This window comes from Octopus bimaculoides, chromosome 7 (assembly GCF_046866305.1).
Source record: "Octopus bimaculoides isolate indiv1 chromosome 7, ASM4686630v1, whole genome shotgun sequence".
Lineage (NCBI taxonomy): Eukaryota > Metazoa > Mollusca > Cephalopoda > Octopoda > Octopodidae > Octopus > Octopus bimaculoides.
In genome coordinates, this window is record NC_142934.1 from 63,331,265 (window position 1) to 63,352,471 (window position 21,207).

The window sequence follows — 21,207 nt, forward strand, 5'->3', positions numbered from 1 at the left end:
ATATTTGAGAGTTTCTTAAACTTTTTCAAACTCTTGGATTAGAAGATGCAATCCAGTTTAAATAATTTCTGGACACCCTTTGTATATATGCATATCATTATTAAAATATATTTATTATTATATAATATATATTATATATATATATATATATATATATATATATATATATATACACACATATATATACACACACACACATACATCATTGCTATTATGCAGAAGTGTTGTAAGTCCAAAATGTTGCTTTGTCACCATTCCATAGCAAAAGCGTTGTATTACATTTTGACAATTTTTGATAGCTTCACATCTGAAGCAGCTGGAGATACAATAGTTTAACCAAAAGAACTGGCTATTGCAAGCAAAGATAAATATTGAAAAAATGCATTGGCCAAATTTGGACATATGACAGTTTAACATAATAGCAACAATATATATATCATCATTTTATATGTGTGTTTATGTATTCTATATATAATATATATTTGTGTGCTGCTTTTTTTTTGTATTATCTGATACGTTTTTTTCAAATCTTATTTTGCTCAACTTTCCCTTCAGTTTTTTATACTGTATAATGTTTTGTAAGTATTTGGCAGATAATGTCTTTGAGCTGCTTGCTATTCTGAACTAATCCACTAATCTCTCATTCTTGCTTCATTATGGACTGGATCACAACAGTTCAAACCAATTAAAAACCTAGCAACACCAATGTTGCATTTTCTTGTTATCTCTCCCATATATATCTTCAAGTCTTCACTTCTAATTAAAAGAATATGATTTTCTTATCTTTAACAAGGTAATAAAAAAATTCTATATTTATAGAATAATTTTTTCATTGATATAGCTTAGTCAGCTTTATCATTTGATACATACCCTTGTTCTGCTACCTTTTCTGTTTTATATGTCATTAGCACAGGCATCCATAAATTACCTTTACAATTTGAAAATTTCTGGAAAAAAAAAAAAAGATAACTCAGCAGGTTACATGCAACTAATGGAGACCATGTTCTGATATTTCTATGGCCTAGTGGTTAGGGCATCGGACTTGCAGTTTCGATTCCCAGACCGGGCGTTGTGAGTGTTTATTGAGCAAAAACACCTAAAGCTCCACGAGGCTCCGGCAGGGGATGGTGGTGAACCCTGCTGTACTCTTTCACCACAGCTTTCTCTCACTCTTACTTCTTGTTTCTGTTGCACCAGTAATTCAAAGGGCCAGCCTTGTCACACTTTGTGTCACGCTGAATCTCCCCAAGAACTACGTTTAGAGTACACGTGTCTGTGGAGTGCTCAGCCTCTTGCACGTTAATTTCATGAGCAGGCTGTTCCGTTGATCAGATCAACTGGAACCCTTGTCGTCGTAACCGACGGAGTGCCACCCATTAAAAGTTTATTTGTTTGCCCGTGTTTTCCAATAAATTCTGAGTTTTCATTACTTTTTTTCCTGAATTTTTCAAATTGTAAAGGTGATTTAAATCAGTAAATTATTTTCAGTTCTTTGCATTTTCTTTCTGCTTTTTTACTGCTTCTGCAATTTCCATTCCCCCCTGAACTTACAAATTGCATCCCATCCACTTCTCCACTTACCATCTCCAGTGTCTCAACATTAAAACAACTTGCTTAAGCCTTTAACATTCAGATTACTCTGTCAAATACAATACTTATTTATTCATACTAATTGTTTTGAATTAATACTGCATTATCTCAAAGCTTTGAGATTTCAGTTATGTGATAGCTTATGTTTTTTAGAATGACATTGTAGGTTAGGTATGAGAGGCTGGATCTAGCCAGCTGGAATATAAAACAGGTAGAATATTTGGGCTTGATATAGCTAGTTTAAATGCTAAAGGGATAATCATTTTGTTACCATTTTTCTGTTGAAATACTCTGCCTTTGTTTCCATTAATTTTAAAAATAATGAATTTATCAAAATAATTTTGTGATTATGTTGGTATTTTTGGAACATAAATAATCATGAAATTTTGATAGCAAGTTTTACTTTAGAGCACTTTAAAATATAGAATTTCTATCATAGAACAAGAGGTGATTCCAGATAGGTTAGTATTAAAGAGGTGAATTCTTATCCAGAACAGTAACACTCTGGAGCAGATAATCTGTCCACAGCCAGCCACCTACAAATGTTCAAAATGAATATCAACCATGTTTGTGTCACCAATTTGTGAAGGCCTGCAAGTATTGTAGACATTGCTTTCCCAATGTGCCACAGAGTGGGATTGGTCTCAGGTTCAGTCCCACTGGGTGGCACTTTGGGCAAGTGTCTTCTACCATAAACCCTGGGGTTGGTCAAAGCCTTTTAAGTAGATTTGGTAACTGGAAACTGAAAGAAACCTGCCGAGTGTGTGTTTGTCTTCTTGGTTTCACATCACATGATCTTTGAAAATAAGAGTCCTCATCATACAGGTGGTGCTATTCACTTCCAATCTTCTATGGAAATTTGTCTGGTTATGAGAAAATACCGTGTTTAAAATCAGGTGCAGTATAGTGACAGAAAGGGCAAATGGCTCTAGAAAATCTGCTTCAAAGAACTCCATCTGTTCCGTACAATCTTGGAAAATTGAATGTTAAAATGATGGTGATTAAAAAAATAACTAATTTTAAACACTATTGGAATTTACTCACAAGGTATGGGAATCTTATATGCATACCATTCTGCCTAAATAATGGATCTACAAATGCAATATCCCTGCATATCTCACATCTATTTTCATTCCTCCACTTCACTCTCTATTTCATATCTTATCTAAATTAACTATTGCTTAACCATTTTCTCACACTGTCTTTGATGAAGGGATATAAAAAATATCCTGGAAACAGCTGTAAGACCTATTTATAAATGTTCTAAAATCTTCACAGATTTGGATTTTTATCTCATTCTGAAAGAAAAAAAAATTTATATATACACATGCTGATATATGACCTACATTGGACTCCTTATTCACATAATCACCGAACCTAGAACTTAACTATAGTCTGTCCATAGCATTTACTCAGCGTTACCTGACACCTTTGGGACTTATTGACACCATTACCTCTCTCTCTATATATATATATATATTTGTGTGTGTGTGTGTAGTGGATCATGCAGGCATAGTGTGAATTTGATCCTAGATAGCCAAATTTAAATTAACAGTTCAACAGAACTTTTCTCATGGTAAAACAATAGTTTTTTTCTGTGACAGCAGTTTACATTTGCCAGATGCCTTAGCTAAGCAAAATAATATCTTCACCACTTAATCCTTCTAACCTCTTATAAGCCACCAAAAGCTAGAATTAAGATAACAAGTACTACCAACGAAATCCATTGTTCTCAACAATAAGTCTATCCTTCTGGATAGTTATAAAAAGAAGAACCCCCAAGCAAAAGTCAGTTAGTGAGAACCTGAGTTAGAGAGAGCGACCATCTGTTAGTGAACAGACCACTAGAATCATGGCCACAAGCAGGCAGCCACTAAAGACAAACAGCCAGAGGGGAAAAAAGAAAGTTACAATCAGCAACTATGCAAGACAACTTCCCTCAACTCTCACTATCACTAGCTCAGCTCGCTTTCTTCTTAGAACTTTACTCCATCTCTATCTATAATTACTACTACACAATGACAAGAACACAAACACAAACTATACAAGAAAAATCTACATCTATCTTTACTTCACATACTTTACAATTTTATCACCTGCCCATCAAGGCAAGGTATTTTTACAATGTAATGGTAAAATAAATATTTTCTTCACAATTTCAATCACTGTTCTTTCATCTTTACATAATGGCAATCAATGAAGAACCAATCCTTACAAACTGATTACAACTCTGACGTTCCATACTATTGTTTACAAATTAATTTCAACCATTACAAAAATAAACTTCTACTGTTACAAATTGGTGACTCAACCATTACACTAATTAACTTCTACCATTACACACACACATATCGGCAAGCGAAGTGAGATCGTTGCCAGTGCCCCTGGACTGGCTCTTGTGCGGGTGGCACATAAGATGTACCATCCTGAGCGTGACCGTTGCCAGTACCGCTTGACTGACCTTGTTGGGTTTTCGAGCGAGATCGTTGCCAGTGCTCCTGGACTGGCTCTTGTGCGGGTGGCACATAAAAGACACCATTTCGAGCGTGGCCGTTTTCGTGCGGGTGACACGTAAAAGCACCCACTACACTCTCTGAGTGGTTGGCGTTAAGAAGGGCATCCAGCTGTAGAAACTCTGCCAAATTAGATTGGAGCCTGGTGTAGCCATCCGGTTGCACCAGTCCTCAGTCAAATCGTCCAACCCATGCTAGCATGGAAAGTGGACGTTAAACGATGATGATGATGATGATGATGTATACCTATGTGTGTGCATCTTTGTGTCTGTGTTTGTCACACACCAGTTGACAACCGGTCTTGGTATGTTTACATTCCCATAACTTAGAAGTTCAGCAAAACACACTGATAGAATAAGAAGCAGTCTTTAAAAAAAATAAGTTCTGGGGTTGATTGATTCAACTAAAATTCTTCAAGGCATTGCCCCAGCATGGCTGCAGTTTAATGACTGAAACAAGTAACAGATAAGAGATAAAAGAATAAATCTGAAAGTAAACATACATGCATGCATACATTTATATCTATTAAAGGTACTTGACTATGTAACGACAGACATGCATAAAAAGCTGGAAATGCTGGTGTTATAAAAAAAAAACAAAAAAAAACAGCAAACTGATTTGCATTATCTGAATTAAATCAACCAGATGTACAATGAAAATTTGTAAAACATTCCCGGGATTCTCCATTTGAGGTTCCTAGGCTGAACGTAGGCATTCAGTCATCTACACATGAAATATGCAAGCACGCACACATATACATGTAAACAGCAACGAAGCACACACTTGTGTTCTCATATGATGTACACATCCTTTACAGCAGCGCAAGTTTATCACACCCGCACACATGCGCGTACACACGCACACACACACACATACATACATACATACATGCATCAACATACCAACCAATTTAGATAATCACAAGCTCGAAGAGCTGTCTTGACTTTGTTAGGGACCGGATTGAATTCTACAAAATTAAAAAAAACCAACAGAACATTTTTACTTTTTGTGTGAGGAAGTTTATAAATCGCAACAATTTGATAATCAACTAGGTTGTGATATTTTTCAAAGAAATAATAACATGTTTTTCTAAACAGTAAAATTGTATATATTTTTTTTTACTTAAAGAAATAAAGTTGAAATATATATATATTTCGTTAACGACAGAGAATACGAAACTAAACAATTATTATTTTCGTCAGAAGGTGAACATGGCGTGCACACAGCGTGGTAGGTTTGTTGTTGATAAAAATTACCTTTATTTAGCTTTTCTAATTATAGATTCTGCAACATTTTGATTCGAATGCATGTAATTTTCATTTCTTTGGGTGTATTGACAGTTATTCCTATTTTACATTTCGTTAATGTTTTGCATTGTCTAAAAGCCAGTGTGCGGGCAGTAAACGTGAATGAGAAATACTGTAAATTCTGTCTTTTTTTTATTCCACTCGAATTAAAATGATGCTTCAAGTTTAAGCCTCTTCCAGTAGTTATCAAATTTATTATTAAATTGATTGAAGATAGCAAGCTGACAGGATAATTACGGCATTGGAAGAAATACCTTAACGTCTTAGTTCCGATTGTTTACATTTTATGTTCAAGTCTCACGAAGGTCAACTTTATCTTTCATTCTGCCGGGGTCGATGAAATAAAAATACCAGCCATCGACTTACCACCTCCACTCAAAATTGTTGGTTTGGGACCTAAATCAGAAGCCATTCTTGAATTGGTTCGTTGTCTTCGATTCCATAGTCTCCTTTGGTAGTCGGTCATTATTCATCAGTTGAATAATTTGTAAATTTTTACTATTACACCCGTCTCCCAAGTCTTATCGGCGGACTTTCGGTATTACTGCTATCACTGCCTTATGGAGGATGAAAAGGACAAAAAATATTTTTGTCTCCCAAAATTTTAATTTATTTCCCCCCTTTAAATTCTGTGACCTTTTCTGTTGCACATTGTTGAATTTTTTTTTCATTATGTTAATCTTGATTACACGCAAAACCCTCACAAAACACACTCACACATACACACATTCTTTGTTTTGTCCTGTACTGTCCATAATGTTTTTCTTAATATAAGCCCTTTGTGGTTAAAAAATAAATCATCATTATTATTATCACAAGTTCCACCGAGGTCGTCTTTACTTTCATCCTTTCGGTGTCGATAAAATAAGTACCAGTTGAGTACTGGTGTCGATGTAATCGACTTGCCCCTCCCCACCAAATTTCAGCCCTTGTACCTATAGTAAAAAGTATTATTATTATTATTATTTGACACGCTTGTTTCCCTTTCGTCATGCATTTTGGGTCACCCCCAGTACCCCATTTTCCGTTCACATTTTTTTTCTACAGCTAACATCTTGCAGCTTGTTCAGCAACCTCATCAATCTTATCAGTGTAGAAAAACGTGTGAAGGTCAGGGGTACAGGGAAAAATGATTGGACCAAATCCTTCCTCCCTAACTAACCCCATTAAAAAAAAGATCCCTGGCTGGACCAACCTTCAATCAGCTGTCTTTTATTCTCAGACAAACTATATCCAAGACTAGATTCTAGCCTCCTTCTTTTTCAAAATGATAGGGTAGAATTTGAAGGATATTTGGTTGCCTTTTCTAGCAGGTTGAGTGACCATGTAGAGGCCCTTTCACTGACTTACCTTTATACTTGCTTAATGTGATTATTTTCTGAAGGTTTCAATCAATTTAGTGGCTTTCCCTTGACATTTCCTACAAGATGAACAAACGTGGTTCACAAACAAGGTTATCATATTCAAGCTGTGATACCAGTTTTAATTAGACCAAGAAAACGTTTTTGACTACAGCCACTGTGCATTTATGGAATTTCAAGCCCATGCCTGTAATCTCAGCAAGATTTTTCTTTTCCCCAGCTGTTTCAAGGATATAGTCCATCATTTCATAACAATATTTATAATTAGTAGAATCTAAATAAAAGCACTTAGATATTTCCACGTTTAATTGCCTGCTGTTAGGCCCATTTTCCAACTGTACAGTGTGCTCAGTTGAGGATCAGTAGTTCATTGTGTTGTGTTCATAGCAAAGATAACTTTCAACCACTTAATACTGTTTGCTGTAAAGAATGTAGGTGCTACATTTCACGACTTTAACCCTTTAGCATTTAAACCAGCCTGTTAATACTGGCCATATCCAGCTTCTCACACCTACTCTACATTGCCATTCCAAACATATATGGTCACATTATTGAAATTTTAAAGCTATGAGATGATACATGGTTAATCCTAAACAATGTATATATATAAGTATTACATTTGATAGAGCAATATGAATGCTAAAAGGTTCGTTAGTAGGAGCACTGTGTTATAGACAGGTATTTTATTAGATTGCAACATTGAGTTCAAATTCTCCTGTGAATATCTCTTGGAAAGAGATATATTTACTTTCTGCCAAACTGTCTTACTCTAAATATACTACTTCAAGACAATGTTTTCCATTGGTGACTCTATAATTATAGGGTTCATACTAATGGTGCTGACTGTTAAGTGAAGAAAACAAAATGTTATATAAAGTAAAAGAAAAGTTAATAAACTATTCTAATGAATATACTTTTTAAAAATTATTTTCATTTATCACTCGATTGTGTTTGTGTTTTGATGTTGATTTATAATATCTCTGACTTAGGTTCTTTGTAATTTTTTTCTTTTTACTTTTGTACATTTTTTACAGTGTTGTCTCGCTGTGGTCTTCGTACACTTTTTAGCAGGTAAGTATTTAATTTCTTCACAGATATTTTCTTTTTGTCACTAAATATATGTAGTTATATTATCATTCACAATTCTATTATTTCTGTTCTTTTAGGATACCTTTTTACATTAGCACATTTACACAAGGGTATTATATTGCCATTGTAAACAATATCATTTTAAAATTTTTGTGCGTAACAGGGTCCCAACGAACCATTCATTAGTTTATTTGAAGTTCTAATGGTACACTCTGATTTTGGAAACTTGTCTGCCAAGATGGTTCTGGTGGCAGTTTCTGAAAATTTGTTCCCTATTTGACAGCTGAGTACAGAACGTTCTTGTCCACTGTGTCTAACCTGGCAACATGTGTTGAGAGGCAGTGTACAAATAAGAATGTGCTAGTCATCACAGAACAACATTGTTCATTATGCAGTTGTAGCATTGCTCTAAGTTCTAATAGGGTATAGACTGTATGCATTTTATAGAGCACTGTGGCTACTGCAATATGTATGACATTGCAGAAATGGTGGATTGTCATACGAAATGCCTTAAAGCATCTAGATTCAGCCCATTATGTATCGAGATCAAATATAATCTAGGTTGATTTGTGTCTTTCATTCGACGGTAGCACAAGAAAATAAATATCATTAATGTAGAGTTAGTGATTCAACTGACTACACACTTTCCCTATAAAAATGTTAACTGTATGTTTAGAAAAGACAGCAGTGAATGTTGTAGAGTAAACCCACTTTGAGCTAGTTAAAGGCAATTGCATTTCACTAACTTTCACTAAAGCCAATTGCATTTCACTCTTGAGAAAGACATCAGTATTATACAATAATATCCTGGATACCTAACATTATGCTGTTAGTTGTAGAATCAAGCTATCTATGATGTGATTTTACAAATTTGTTCCATTTCTTGGTTCATCTGTTTACTCTCTTACTCTCTCTTATATTTCTAATATCTTTGAGAAACATATCAATGCATGTTCCCAGTTTTTTGCTCTATGAATCTTATGCTTAATACTTATGTTAAAGGAAACTGTAATTTATTAGCTGTACCACCTCTGGTGTTTAGAATATTTGGTTATCTACAGAATTATTGGATTTGACAAAAATTGGGGAAATAAGTCAAAATATTTTCCACTGTTAAATAAAATTCAATGTACTATGTTGGATATTTTTTCTGGTATTATTGCTTGCAATTTCAGTCTCATCCAAGATTTACAATGTCTGAATATTTTATCTTGTTCGATGAAACTAAATTAGTCTTTCATTTTTCAGACTTAGTTTGGAAAAGCAAATCTGTGTGCCAACAGCAAATGCTGCATTGAAAATATTGCCTGTACAAACCCAGTCTTTACATACCACATCAGTAAACCATGGATTCAAGTGGGATAATTACAACACTATTGTTTATCCACCAACAAAACCTGGAGAGGAAGAACGGCCTGCTGTAAGTTAAAATTTTAATTGAACTCAGTTTTATAGAAGTTCTAATTCGGATCTTGTGCATATTGTTATGATGTGGAATGTTTTCCGTTTGCAGTAAAAATATTTATTATGATAGTAAGTCATTTGCAAATGGTTTAAGATTCAAATGGATGATTTCCTGAAAAACTTTTGGCATTAACAGCTCTTGTCTCTTTCTCTCTCTATATATATGTAACCCCATTGTGTATATATATATATATTAATAATAGCATAGGGTAAAATTAATTAATAATTTTACCAAGTAGTCAGTATGTTAAAAAAAAAAACCTTTTTAGGTAAATAGTACAAAATATTCTATTATTATTTGCACTTAGCTGACCCCTGATTATAATTATGTATATAATTATAGAATATTTTATATATATATATATATATATATGTATGGGTGTATATACACATATATGTGTATGTGTTTGTGTCTTCTCTTGACATGGCAATGTTGTTGTAAATGAGCATCATACAATCTTTATTTCCAATCTTCTGTGGAAACATGTCTGGCTATGGAGAAAAATGTTGGGGTTGGTAATAGGAAGGGCATCTCTTTGTCAAAAAAATCTGCCACACCGAATTGCTAAACTCACTGTGATAGTATGGAAAAGTGGATGTTAAAGTGTCGAGAAAAATATATATACACACACACACACACACACACACACACACACACACACACATATATATATATATATATATATATATATATATATATATATCATCATCATCATCGTAATTCCAGCTGTAATTCCAGGAAACTATATTTCCTGGAATTACAGCTGTTTCTAATCCCAGTCTTATGCCAGAGTAACAGACCAACATCAGATAAAGTTATTCCAACCTAACAAAGAATAAGAGTGCATCCCATTTGATAAGGATGTTGACTCCATCTTGGAAGCAACAGCCAAAGGTGATGTTGATTGTCACCTCTAGACAATGACTATCATTATCATCAGTTTAGAAATGGAGAGGCTTGAGCTGGAGGAGAAAAATGCAGTGAAACAGAGCCAGTAAAATCCATTAGCTCAAGCTGAAGCTTAAGAAAGGACATTGGAGTCCGTCATGTGTGTATATGCCTTGTGTTTGTTCTCCCATTACTTGATACCAGGTGTCGGTTTGTTCACATCCCCATAATTTAGTGGTTTGGCAAAAAAGACCAAGAGAATGAGTAGCAAACTTAAGGAAAAAAAAAGTACTGGGGTTGATTAGTTCAGCTCTTCAAAGTCGTGCTGCAGTACAATGACAGACAAGTAAAAGAATATAACATTCTCTGGTACAATATAGCCTAAAGCATTAAATTTTACTTGTGCTTTCTTTTATCTGTTTATTAAACTCACAACATCATCTATGGAATATAAACGTGAGATTTGAATAATAATGCCTATCATAAGATATTTCTTATATTTCAATTTTAGTTTTATAGTAATTTATTTTTTGGGAATTATGAATCAAAAACTAAATCAGTCGAAACAGAAAGTTAGCTTGTTTTCTATTTTGGTTGTTAATCTATATTGCCTTGCTTCTTGTGTATTTCTCTTTGCAGGAAATAAATCACTCTCGAGAAAATATTAAATACAGTCCATTAAAAATGTGGTACATTGCTTGTATGGTGAGTTATCTTATATTTGTTAAAAACTTTCTGAATGTTTTATGTACTTAATTATTTCTTTTCTATGAACTAAGACTTGTTTGTCAATTCAAGGAGGCCAGTTTAGCTTGGAGATAAAATAGTTATTTGTCCACTTTCATTGTCACTTTTTGTTATACATCAATCTTCCAAACTGGCATGACAATTTAGATATATGTATATTATTGAACTAATATTAGATGCTTGTATGGCTGTGTGGTTAACAAGTTTGTTTCTTAAAATGTGATTTTGGGTTCATTCCCACTGCATGGTATAGAGTAACTTAGTGGTTAGGGTGTCAAACTCATGATTGTAAGATTGTGGTTTTGATTCCTTAATTGAGTGATGTGTTGTGTTCTTGAGAAAAAAACACTTCATTTCATGTAGTTTCAGTCTACTTGGTTGCTGGCATCCAGTCCAGCTGAGGAATATATATGCCACAAAAACTGGGAAACTGGCCCTTTGAGCCTATATGCCTCAGGAAGGATCTTTATCCTATCCCACACATGTCTTCTAGGCTTTATCCTATCCCACACGTGTCTTCTAAGCTAACCAAAGCTTTGTGTGTAGATTTGGTTGATGAAAACTGGAAGCCATCTCACATTTGTGTTTACTATTCTCTAACTGCTTTTTCTTTTACTCATGCACACATAGTGTGTTGGTTTGACCAATATTTGAATTAAAATAGCAATAAGATATGGCAAAGGATTATTTTATTCTGGGCATATTTAATGCAGTGAGATTAAGAAGTTAATTGTTGTTGTTGGCACTCCGTTGCTTATGACGTCGAGGTTTCCAGTTGATCTGATCAACGGAACAGCCTGCTTGTGAAATTAACGTGCAAGTGGCTGAGCACTCCACAGACATGTGTACCCTTAATGTAGTTCTCAGAGAGATTCAGCGTGACACAGTGTGACAAGGCTGACCCTTTGAATTGCTGGCACAACAGAAAACAGGAAGTAAGAGTGAGAGAAAATTGTGGTGAAAGAGTACAGCAGGGTTCGCCACTATCCCCTGCCGGAGCCTCGTGGAGCTTTAGGTGTTTTTGCTCAATAAACACTCACAACGCCTGGTCTGGGAATCGAAACCACGATCCTATGACCGCAAGTCCGCTGCCCTAACCACTGGGCCATTGCGCCTCCACTAAGAAGTTAATTAGAAAGGCAATAATAGTCATCTTTATATTTCGGTAAGTCCACTCTACTGAGTGGTTGTTAGGAAGGGTATCCAGCTATAAAGACCATGCCAAAACAGACACAGAAGTCTGGTGCAGTCTCTTACCTGGTTAGCTCCTGGCAAACCGTCCAACCCATGCCAACATGGAAGGTGGATGTGAAATGATGATGAGTACAATGACAATCATGGTTCACTGATGAGGCCTTATAAGATATACGTCGAGAGTTATCTCCCATATTTTGCAGAACAATTAAAACTAGTGGAACTTGTGGAGATAACAGGTAAAACTTTAAGATATATTGGAAGTTTATAGAGAACCACGGAGTACATGAAATGAAATAATATTTTATTCGAAACATTTGATTTATTAGATAGAGTTAAAGTTCATAAAAACATTATTAAATGTGCAATTTTAAGAGACATCCCTGAAAGCTATATAGTCCTTGTTCTTTTATACTTCTCATCTTTTCTACTTTGAGAGTTGTTATCTATTATCTTTCATGTTATGTCAAGAAGTTAACGATTTTAGGTATAGAATGGAATTGAAGAAATGATCTAGGCATAATTATTATTCTGCTGTTTTACAACTGTCATAATAAAGTGTTTAACAAATCATTACAAGCTGTATTCCATTCTTATTTTCATATCAAAGAAAAGGTCATGTAGCTATACTTGAACCCACAGTCTCAATGAACATGGCTGTGGATTCTGAAATATTATTATAAATGCAACCATGCCTACATTTATAATAATAAGGGGGAAAAATCCCTGTAACTCTTATCTGTTCCATGCCCACTTTAAAAAATAATGCAAATGATGTATACATATATATCATCATTATCATTATTTAGTATCCATTTTCCATGCTGGCATGGGTTAGACGGTTTGACTGGAACTGGTAAACTAGAGAGCTGCCTCAGACTCCATTCTGTTTTGGCATGGTCTCTACAGCTGGATGCCCTTCCTAAACCACTCCACTGAGTGTAGTAGGTGCCTTTTACGTGTTACTGACATGGGTACCTTTTATGTGTCACCAGCACAGGTGCCTTTTACGTGTCACTGGCACTGGCCACAACTATGATTTCACTTGACATGTCTTCTCTAGCATAGCAAATCACCAGATGTCTTGGTCACTTATTGCCTCCGTGAGACTCAACTTCTGAAGATCATATTTCACAACCTTGTCCCATGTCTTTGTATATATTTGGAAAGTGTTGTTGTATGAGTGCATTTTGCGATAGAATAAGAATTTCTATGTGAACAGATTAGTTTTTTTTTAATCTTTGAATGGTCTAATGTGAAATTTAATGTTGTGTGCTAGAATATTGCTCTTCTACACCACATTCCATTCCTGCTTTTTCATGTCCCATTCAGAAGACAAATTAAGGTATCTTGCCAATTACTGTTAGTTTTGTCCCTGCTACATTGTTTGATGGAGTTGTTGTTGCTGTCATTGTTCTTCTTGTTATTATTATGTTTTGGACAGGCTATGGTTAACCATCTACAGAACTGAGATGAGTATTTATAGATTAACTGAATGGTTTGAACAAGGGTCAAGCTTAATGTGAATTATTGCAAGATGAAAAGCAAATACAAGGAGTTCTAATGAAAAAAGGATTAGGAAAGTGTCTAATACAAGGAAGCTAAACATAATCAGCTGTATCAAATGAAAGTAGGATACAATTAAAAAGATCTAAGTTTATAGTGTAACTTCCAATACAAAGTTCTAAACAACCACAATGTTGAAACGTACATAGGAACAAATGATATAAATCTCTGTGTACCATAATTTCTCCTACATTTGCTGTGTATATCATAACTAGTAATACTAAGTGTAGTAGTTGCTCAACTATTATACTGGAAGCAAACTGGACAATGATAATCTACATGGAGCTCTAAACTTAACAACAGCAATCATATATCTGTTTGTACACACAATATATATGCACTTTATTTGTGGGTTAACAAGGCTACTGATGATTTTATGTAAGGAGATTTTCACAATTGTTTAAGTGTGCTACATAAAAGTGTTGAGATGACTACCAACACTTTCATGCTGCATGCTTGAACAATTGTGAAGGTCACTTTACATGAAACCAATGGTAGTCTTGTACACCCACAAATATTTATCCTCCAGTGTGGTATTGAGCACTCATTCTCACTGTTTGATATTTGTGTGTGTGTATCTGTGTGTACACCTATACATACATATATATATGAAACGGAAATAAAATATTGAAAATGATACACTAAAGAAAATATACATAAAAAATTTAGAAAGAAAAGATAAATTTAGAAAAAATATGTATTGAGAATGTAAAAACATAGATAAAAATCAAAAGAAAATTTTAAATTTGAAAGTTAACCCTCAAATAAAGTGCATGTATATTGTGCATATATATCATGGACAAGTGAATTATTTTAATACAGAGATACATTAGACATGGTCTAAAATTGTGTATTTCTCACTGTATAATTATTGCTGATAATTTATTCTATTTTACTTGTTAGATCCGAGGAATGTCCATCGATGAAGCCCTGAAACAGTTGTCATTTTATAAGAGAAAAGGCTCTGCTGTTGTGAAAGAGGTAAGTTTCTATGCTTTCTCAAACTTGTCACTCACGTCTCTTTTCAGTGTGTGTTTTGGCAGTAATTATATGTTGAACATCTAATGAAAGACATATGCTATCACTAATTCTTATGTAGCCAGTACCTCTCTTTGTTCCTGCTTAACAGGTATTATTCACATGTATCTAGATAAAATGTGGATAATGATTTCACTGTTTCCATGAACAATGGTCTCAAAGCCCTCTATCAGTGGTGGTGGTGGTGGGGGCTAATGACCAAGTCTCTTTCACCCACACAAAGATATAATTAAAGAAACAGTCTTACATCACATTCTCTCTCAGCAAGCTACTGTTAAATCTCTCAGAATAAAGTGTAACATCATTATCATCATCATCGTTTAACTTTTGCTTTCTATTCTGGCATGGGTTGGACAGTTTGACTGAGGACTGGTGAGCCAGAGGCTGCACCAAGCTCAATCTGGTCTGGCAAAGTTTCTACAGCTGGATGCCCTTCCTAATGTAACCACTCCAAGAGTGTAGTGGGTGCTTTTTACATGCCATTGGCACGAGGGCTAGTCAGGCGGTTCTGGCAATGACCACGCTCATGCTCAAAAGGTGTTTTTACATGCTACCTGCATGGGAGCCAGTCTGGTGGCACTGGCAATGATCACGCTTGAAAGTTGTTTTTCACATGCCACCGGCACATGTGCCGGTAAGGCGACACTGGCTACGATCATGTTCGAATGGTGCTTTTCATGTGTCACTGGCATGGGAGCCAATCTGTGGCCCTAGCAACGGTCATGCTCGGATGTAGAGGGTGTGAAGCTAGATAAGGTCTTGTCAAGGTGTTCCAGTGACCTCCTTAAAATACCATCCCTTCTTGTGTGGGACCAGTTTTGTGCCCACAAAACAATTGAAGATGAAAATGACAGTGATCCCTGGTGGTTTAACAAGCCAATTATTAGATCGTCAAGTATGAAATTTGTAGAAAAGGAAAAAAGTTTGCTAATGTTTTATAAATACAAGGAATAGTTTTATTTATCAAAGTATGCACCCCTATTGTCAGTACACTTTTGCCATTTCAGCGGTAGCTTGTCCAGCCAGGAACTGTAAAAGCCTGGCAATCTAGAGTCAACACTAAACAACAACGAAAATTCATGGGCACTTTGAGATGGATCTGGATGGTGGTGGCTTTCAGTTCGCCATTATCCACCCTTTGTCTCTGGTTGACTGCGTTTCTCATTTGTGAGGTCAAAGTTACCAGAATGAAATTTTGCAAACCAATTTGATACTGTCTGCTGTGTAATAACATTAGAATGAAATATTCCATTAATATTCCGAGCTGTTTGTGATGCCGTGTTTCCAAGAAAGAACTCCTATTTCAAAACTATGAATTTCTGACTTATCTATCTCTTAACAAAAAAATAGCAAAAAACAATTTATAAATACTTAAAGTGCAGAATGAGTTAGAAAAAAGAAATAGGTATGTCAGATGTCTAACAAAAAATAAAGATTGTCAAAATATAATAATGGCGCAAAATGAGCAGCTGTCAAAGTTTACCATATACCTTACTACAAATTTCATACTTGACAACCTAATACAACCACATATTAATCAACAGGCTTTTAAGGCACTTATGAAAGAAGGGTGGACTCAGTGGATGAGAGCCAAGGACCATGACCTATCACCAGAAGCTCATTTGAAAAAGCCAACAATTGCTCAGCTGTGTGATTGGGTCCTGAAATCATGGAACGCTGTGAAAATTGAAGTAGCAGTAAAACCTTTGAAAAATGTGGCATCAGTAATGCATTAGATGGTACAGAAAATGTCATTTTGTTTGAAAATAGTGACACTTTATACAGTATTGACGACCCTGATGATTTTTCTGGTTTTGAAGCTATGGATGACTGCAGCCAGATTTCAGGATTTGAAGGGTGAAATATTTCCCTTATACTTGTCATCGTCATCATCATCGTTGTTTAACTTCCGCTTTCCATGCTAGCATGCGTTGGACGATTTGACTGAGGATTGGTAGACCAGGAGGTGACACCAGGCTCCAATCTGAATTGGCAGAGTTTCTACAGCTGGATGCCCTTCCTAACGCCAACCACTCCGAGAGTGTAGTGGGTGTAATATTTATAAGTTCATAAGTTTGTCCTATACATCCATGAATGTTTTCATGCTTTTAGTAGCCCTTGTTTCATACATTCTGAATAATATAAAGCTTTCCTTTCATAACTCCTAAGCTACTCTGGTGGTTGAAAAAAATTGGTTATGTGTAGTATAAATGATGCATGAATGTTAGGGAGATATGTCCTGTGTATCACATTTTATACACAGGACATGCAAAGGGTTAACTAGTCCTTAAATACCCATTAATATATATTTGCTTCTTTTAACATTTCATGTATGAGTTTCTTTTCTGGAGATGGTTCCAGAAATTTGATAACTGTATAGCCTTTGTAGATAGCCATGAAAATAAGCCACTGAACAAAAGAAATAGGGAAGAGCTCTGCATTTTGCTTAAGGACATTATTCAGTGACATTAATTGTTTCAAATCCTTTTTGTATCAGTATTCAATTACTTCAGCTATCCAGTTATGAAAGTCTTGTTTAAGAATGGATGTTATGGTATTTATTTGCATTTATTTTTTTTTATTCTCTGCAGGTTCTTTTAGAAGCTCAGGAAATGACCATCCTTCAGCATGGAGTTGAATTCAAATCTAATTTATGGATAGGTGAGAGCGATTGTTTATCAACAATTTAATTTTTTTCTTCTTTACACCACTTTCTGCGCCAACAGTGTTTGAATAAAATAACTAAAGTCTGTGCTTATTCTAGAAACAACCTATCTAGTATTTATATCTTGGGTGAGAGTGTTAATTTTTGTTAATCTTTTTTTAAGTTGATTTGAATCCAACGATAATACTGTTTCAACTTGTTCGTCTTCAGGATACATACACAGTTTCAGTTGGGTCAATATACTGTACTTTTGTATATATTAAATGTCTAAATAATAAAAAAAAAAAAAAAAATTACTAGTAGGCATTCATTTAATCTTAGTATGAGACTTTATAAATGATATAATGAATTTATTGATCTCTTTTTACCTTTTATCATTATGCCTGCTTCCATTTATATTTTAGAAACATCAGTGACAGCAAAATAGATAATTATATATTTAGGTCATTAAATAAAAATGGTGTTTATTTGGTTTTATAAAATTTATTAACAAGCTATTATAACTGAACTTTCACTTGTAGTGGGAATTAAAATTCAACTGGTAAAAGTGATATTTGTTATTCAGATTATTGATATCACCTTATACACGATACTTATTTATCAGGTAACATATTGCCATCAAGAAATAATTAGTTAATTAATTGTAAGAGAATTCTGTTGCTTGTTCTGGAAATTCAGACATCCTAGATAAATAAGTGTAGCTAAACTTTAAGAAGTACAAGTGAGATTTTTTCAGAAGTTGATTAAGGGCTAGACATGATGCCTAAAGATGAAGGCAGTTTTCTATAATGCTGTATCAGAGACTAGGTTTTGAGCCCTCCCCACCACTACTAAAAGAATGTACAGTAATGCTTTGAGTTAATTTGTTCCTGGAGACTGCTCATAAGGTGGGAACTCATAAAGCAGACCAATAATTTCCCATGGTAGCAATGTTATAAATTGTAATTCATTTCCAGAAAATATCTTACTTATAAAATTTATAATACTTGTAAATAAATGGCAATAAAACAATAGTAGAATGGAATGAATATTTTATGTAAAGTAAAAAGAATGTCAAGATCACTCATAATTAAAAATATTATTATTATAATCATTTTCACTCACACTAGACTTGTATTTATTTTATCAACCCTGAAAAAAAAAAAATCAACCATGGCAGTATTTGATCTCAGAATGTAATGATGCACGAAATGCCACTAAGCATTTTGCCTGGCATACTAATAATTTTGCCAGCTTGCCACATTGATGACGATGATCATAATGATGATGATTTCAAATTTTGGCACCAGACTAGCAATTTTGGGGAAGGTGTAAGTTGATTGCATTGACCACAGTACTCAACTGATACTTATTTTATTGACCCCCAAAAGGATGAAAGGCAAAGTTGATTTTAGTGGAATTTGTACTCAGAATGTGAAGATAGATAAAATGCCACTAAGCATTTCACCTGACATGCTAACAATTCTTCCAGCTCGCTTCCTTAACAATAATAATAATCATCATCATCATCACCACCACCACCACTGCTGCTGCTGCCACCACCACCAGCACCAATATAGGTGCAGTATGGTCAAAAAGCTCATGTTGCTAGGCTTTGGCTCCATTGCACAGCATGTTGGGCAAGTTTCTTTGATTACAGCCTCAGATAATCAGTGTCTTTTGAGCGAATTTGGTAGAAGGAAACAATTTGGAAGTCCATCATATATATGTGTGTGTGTGTGTGTGTTTGTCTCTGCCACTGCTTTACAACTGGTGCTGGTTTGTTTACATTCCTGTAATTTAGTGGTTCAGCAATGGAGACCAATAGAATAAGTATTTGACTTAAAAGTAAGTACTAGGGTTAGTTTCTTCAGCTGAACCTTTTAAGGTGGTTCCCCAGTATGGCTTCTGTTCAATGACTGAAAAAAGTAAACAATAAAAGAATATGCTTAAGAAAAAACAAAAACAAATTAACTCGCAAAGCAACATTCCTTGTAACATGATTTGAACTTGTAGTAAAGGACCCTATGATAGAGCACTTTAACCACTCTACCACCGTGTCTCTATTTTATGCAATGGGGCAAGTGTTTGTCACCTGTAACAGTAGTTGGCATTTATACAAGTTATCAACAAAAACTGCTTTACATCATTATCTTTCTCAATACCTATTCAATAGTCTATTACTGCCTGGCGTTGATAATAGCATCCTTTTATAATGACACTTGGATTACTGGAATTAGTAGCATAGCAGATTAGCATTTAGCTTTATTTAATTGATTGAATGATTATTGTTGTTGTGAGCTGGCTTGTGCTTAAAATATATTTACATTGGACATGTTTGTGTGTGTATATGCGTGGCAAGTGAGAGGGAAACAGAGAGAGAGAGAGAGAGAGACACTCACACACACAATTTGCGTTTGAATGTTATTGAGATGGATGCAAAATATCAACAACTTACAGAGTGGTTTGGGATTAACAGAAAATATACATTGGGAAATTTCAATTTATTTTTTCAACTTTTACTTGTTTCAGTCATTAGACTGTGACCATGCTGGTATCTTTGCTTTGATAATACATGGTAGTTACAAATGAGTGTCTCTTTCATTTAAACAGTGTTATTCATTTCTGCATAAACATGTTTGGCTATGGGGATATATTACCTTGCTTGGAAACAGATGGTGATTGGAAGGGCATCCAGCTATAGAAAGTCTGTCTCAATAAACTCTGTCCAATCCATGTAAGCATGGAAAAGTGAATGTTACAATGATATTGACTGTGCAGGGTAAATAATTCATTTATAATAACAGCAAAAAAAAATATATTATACTTATGCAGGTTGAAATTAAACCAATATTCTTAGTTTCAAATGAAATTTCACTGAGGAACCTATGTAAACATTTGACCATCTGTATAAAGATTTTATGCAAAGCATTTTACTTAGAATGTTCTGTAAATATGTATGGCTTCATAAAATGTGTTAACAGTTCTTATGTAGTTTTCTCCTTTTTTCAATTTCAGCTGACGCCCTAGCTACAAAAGGTGTAGTTGTGAAAGGTTTGCGGAAACACAGAGGCCCCCGATATGGTGTAGTACATTACAAATATTGCAATATTTACATACGCTTAAGGGAAGGCTCACCACCAAAACACTACTACCCGGTAGAGGAAACAGGATACGAGAAACTACAAAATTACCTGACTGAACAGAGAAAACGCAAAATCATATTTTCTCTTTAAATATTTAAAATAGTAGCTATCAAATTATTTTCAACCAAAATATGGACACATTTTTTTGAATTGTATTTGTTTCACTGCCTAAATATAACTATATTAATGAAATTATTATTTGTTGATGATAGTTTTTTTTTTACCTTTTTATGGGAAGTATGTTGATTGAGATGATTTTACAATCATTTATGCGAGTTCCATTTGGTTTCGACATTGAAATATTATGTATTAACCCATTAGCTTTTAAATTGACCATATCTGACCCAAATATTCTACATGCTTTATGTTCAAGCAGGAGAGATCTGCTTTCTCACACCTACCCTACAATGACATTCTGAAAACTAAATAATCACATCATCAAAATCTGAAAGCTACAAGATAATATATAATTAATTTAAAACAATGTGAATATAAAAAGCATTACATTTGATAAAGTAATCTGAATGGTAAAGGGTTAAATACACACTATGGAGTGGTTGGTGTTAGGAAGGGCATCCAGCCATAGAAACCATGCCGGGAACAGACAATGGAGCCTGGTGCATTCCCCCAGCTCCGGTCAAACTGTCCAACTCATGCCA

The 21,207-nt window shown here is 34.7% G+C and overlaps 1 protein-coding gene across 1 annotated transcript; it reads left to right on the top strand.

Moving 5' to 3' along the window:
* Nucleotides 1-4,993: 4,993 nt before the first annotated feature.
* LOC106884524 (large ribosomal subunit protein uL22m) lies at nucleotides 4,994-20,743 on the top strand. Its single transcript, XM_014935949.3, has 7 exons — nucleotides 4,994-5,333; nucleotides 7,806-7,842; nucleotides 9,109-9,280; nucleotides 10,853-10,918; nucleotides 14,624-14,701; nucleotides 17,350-17,419; nucleotides 20,421-20,743. Exons 1-7 carry the CDS (start codon nucleotides 5,315-5,317, stop codon nucleotides 20,636-20,638), a joined length of 660 nt encoding a protein of 219 aa, XP_014791435.2. The 5' UTR covers nucleotides 4,994-5,314; the 3' UTR covers nucleotides 20,639-20,743.
* Nucleotides 20,744-21,207: the final 464 nt, after the last annotated feature.

Excerpts from the sequence above, each read along its gene's own strand:
- LOC106884524 (XM_014935949.3), top strand. Across the intron at positions 14,702-17,349 it reads GCTCTGCTGTTGTGAAAGAG|GTTCTTTTAGAAGCTCAGGA; the intron begins GTAAGTTTCTAT and ends TATTCTCTGCAG. Across the intron at positions 17,420-20,420 it reads CAAATCTAATTTATGGATAG|CTGACGCCCTAGCTACAAAA; the intron begins GTGAGAGCGATT and ends TTTCAATTTCAG.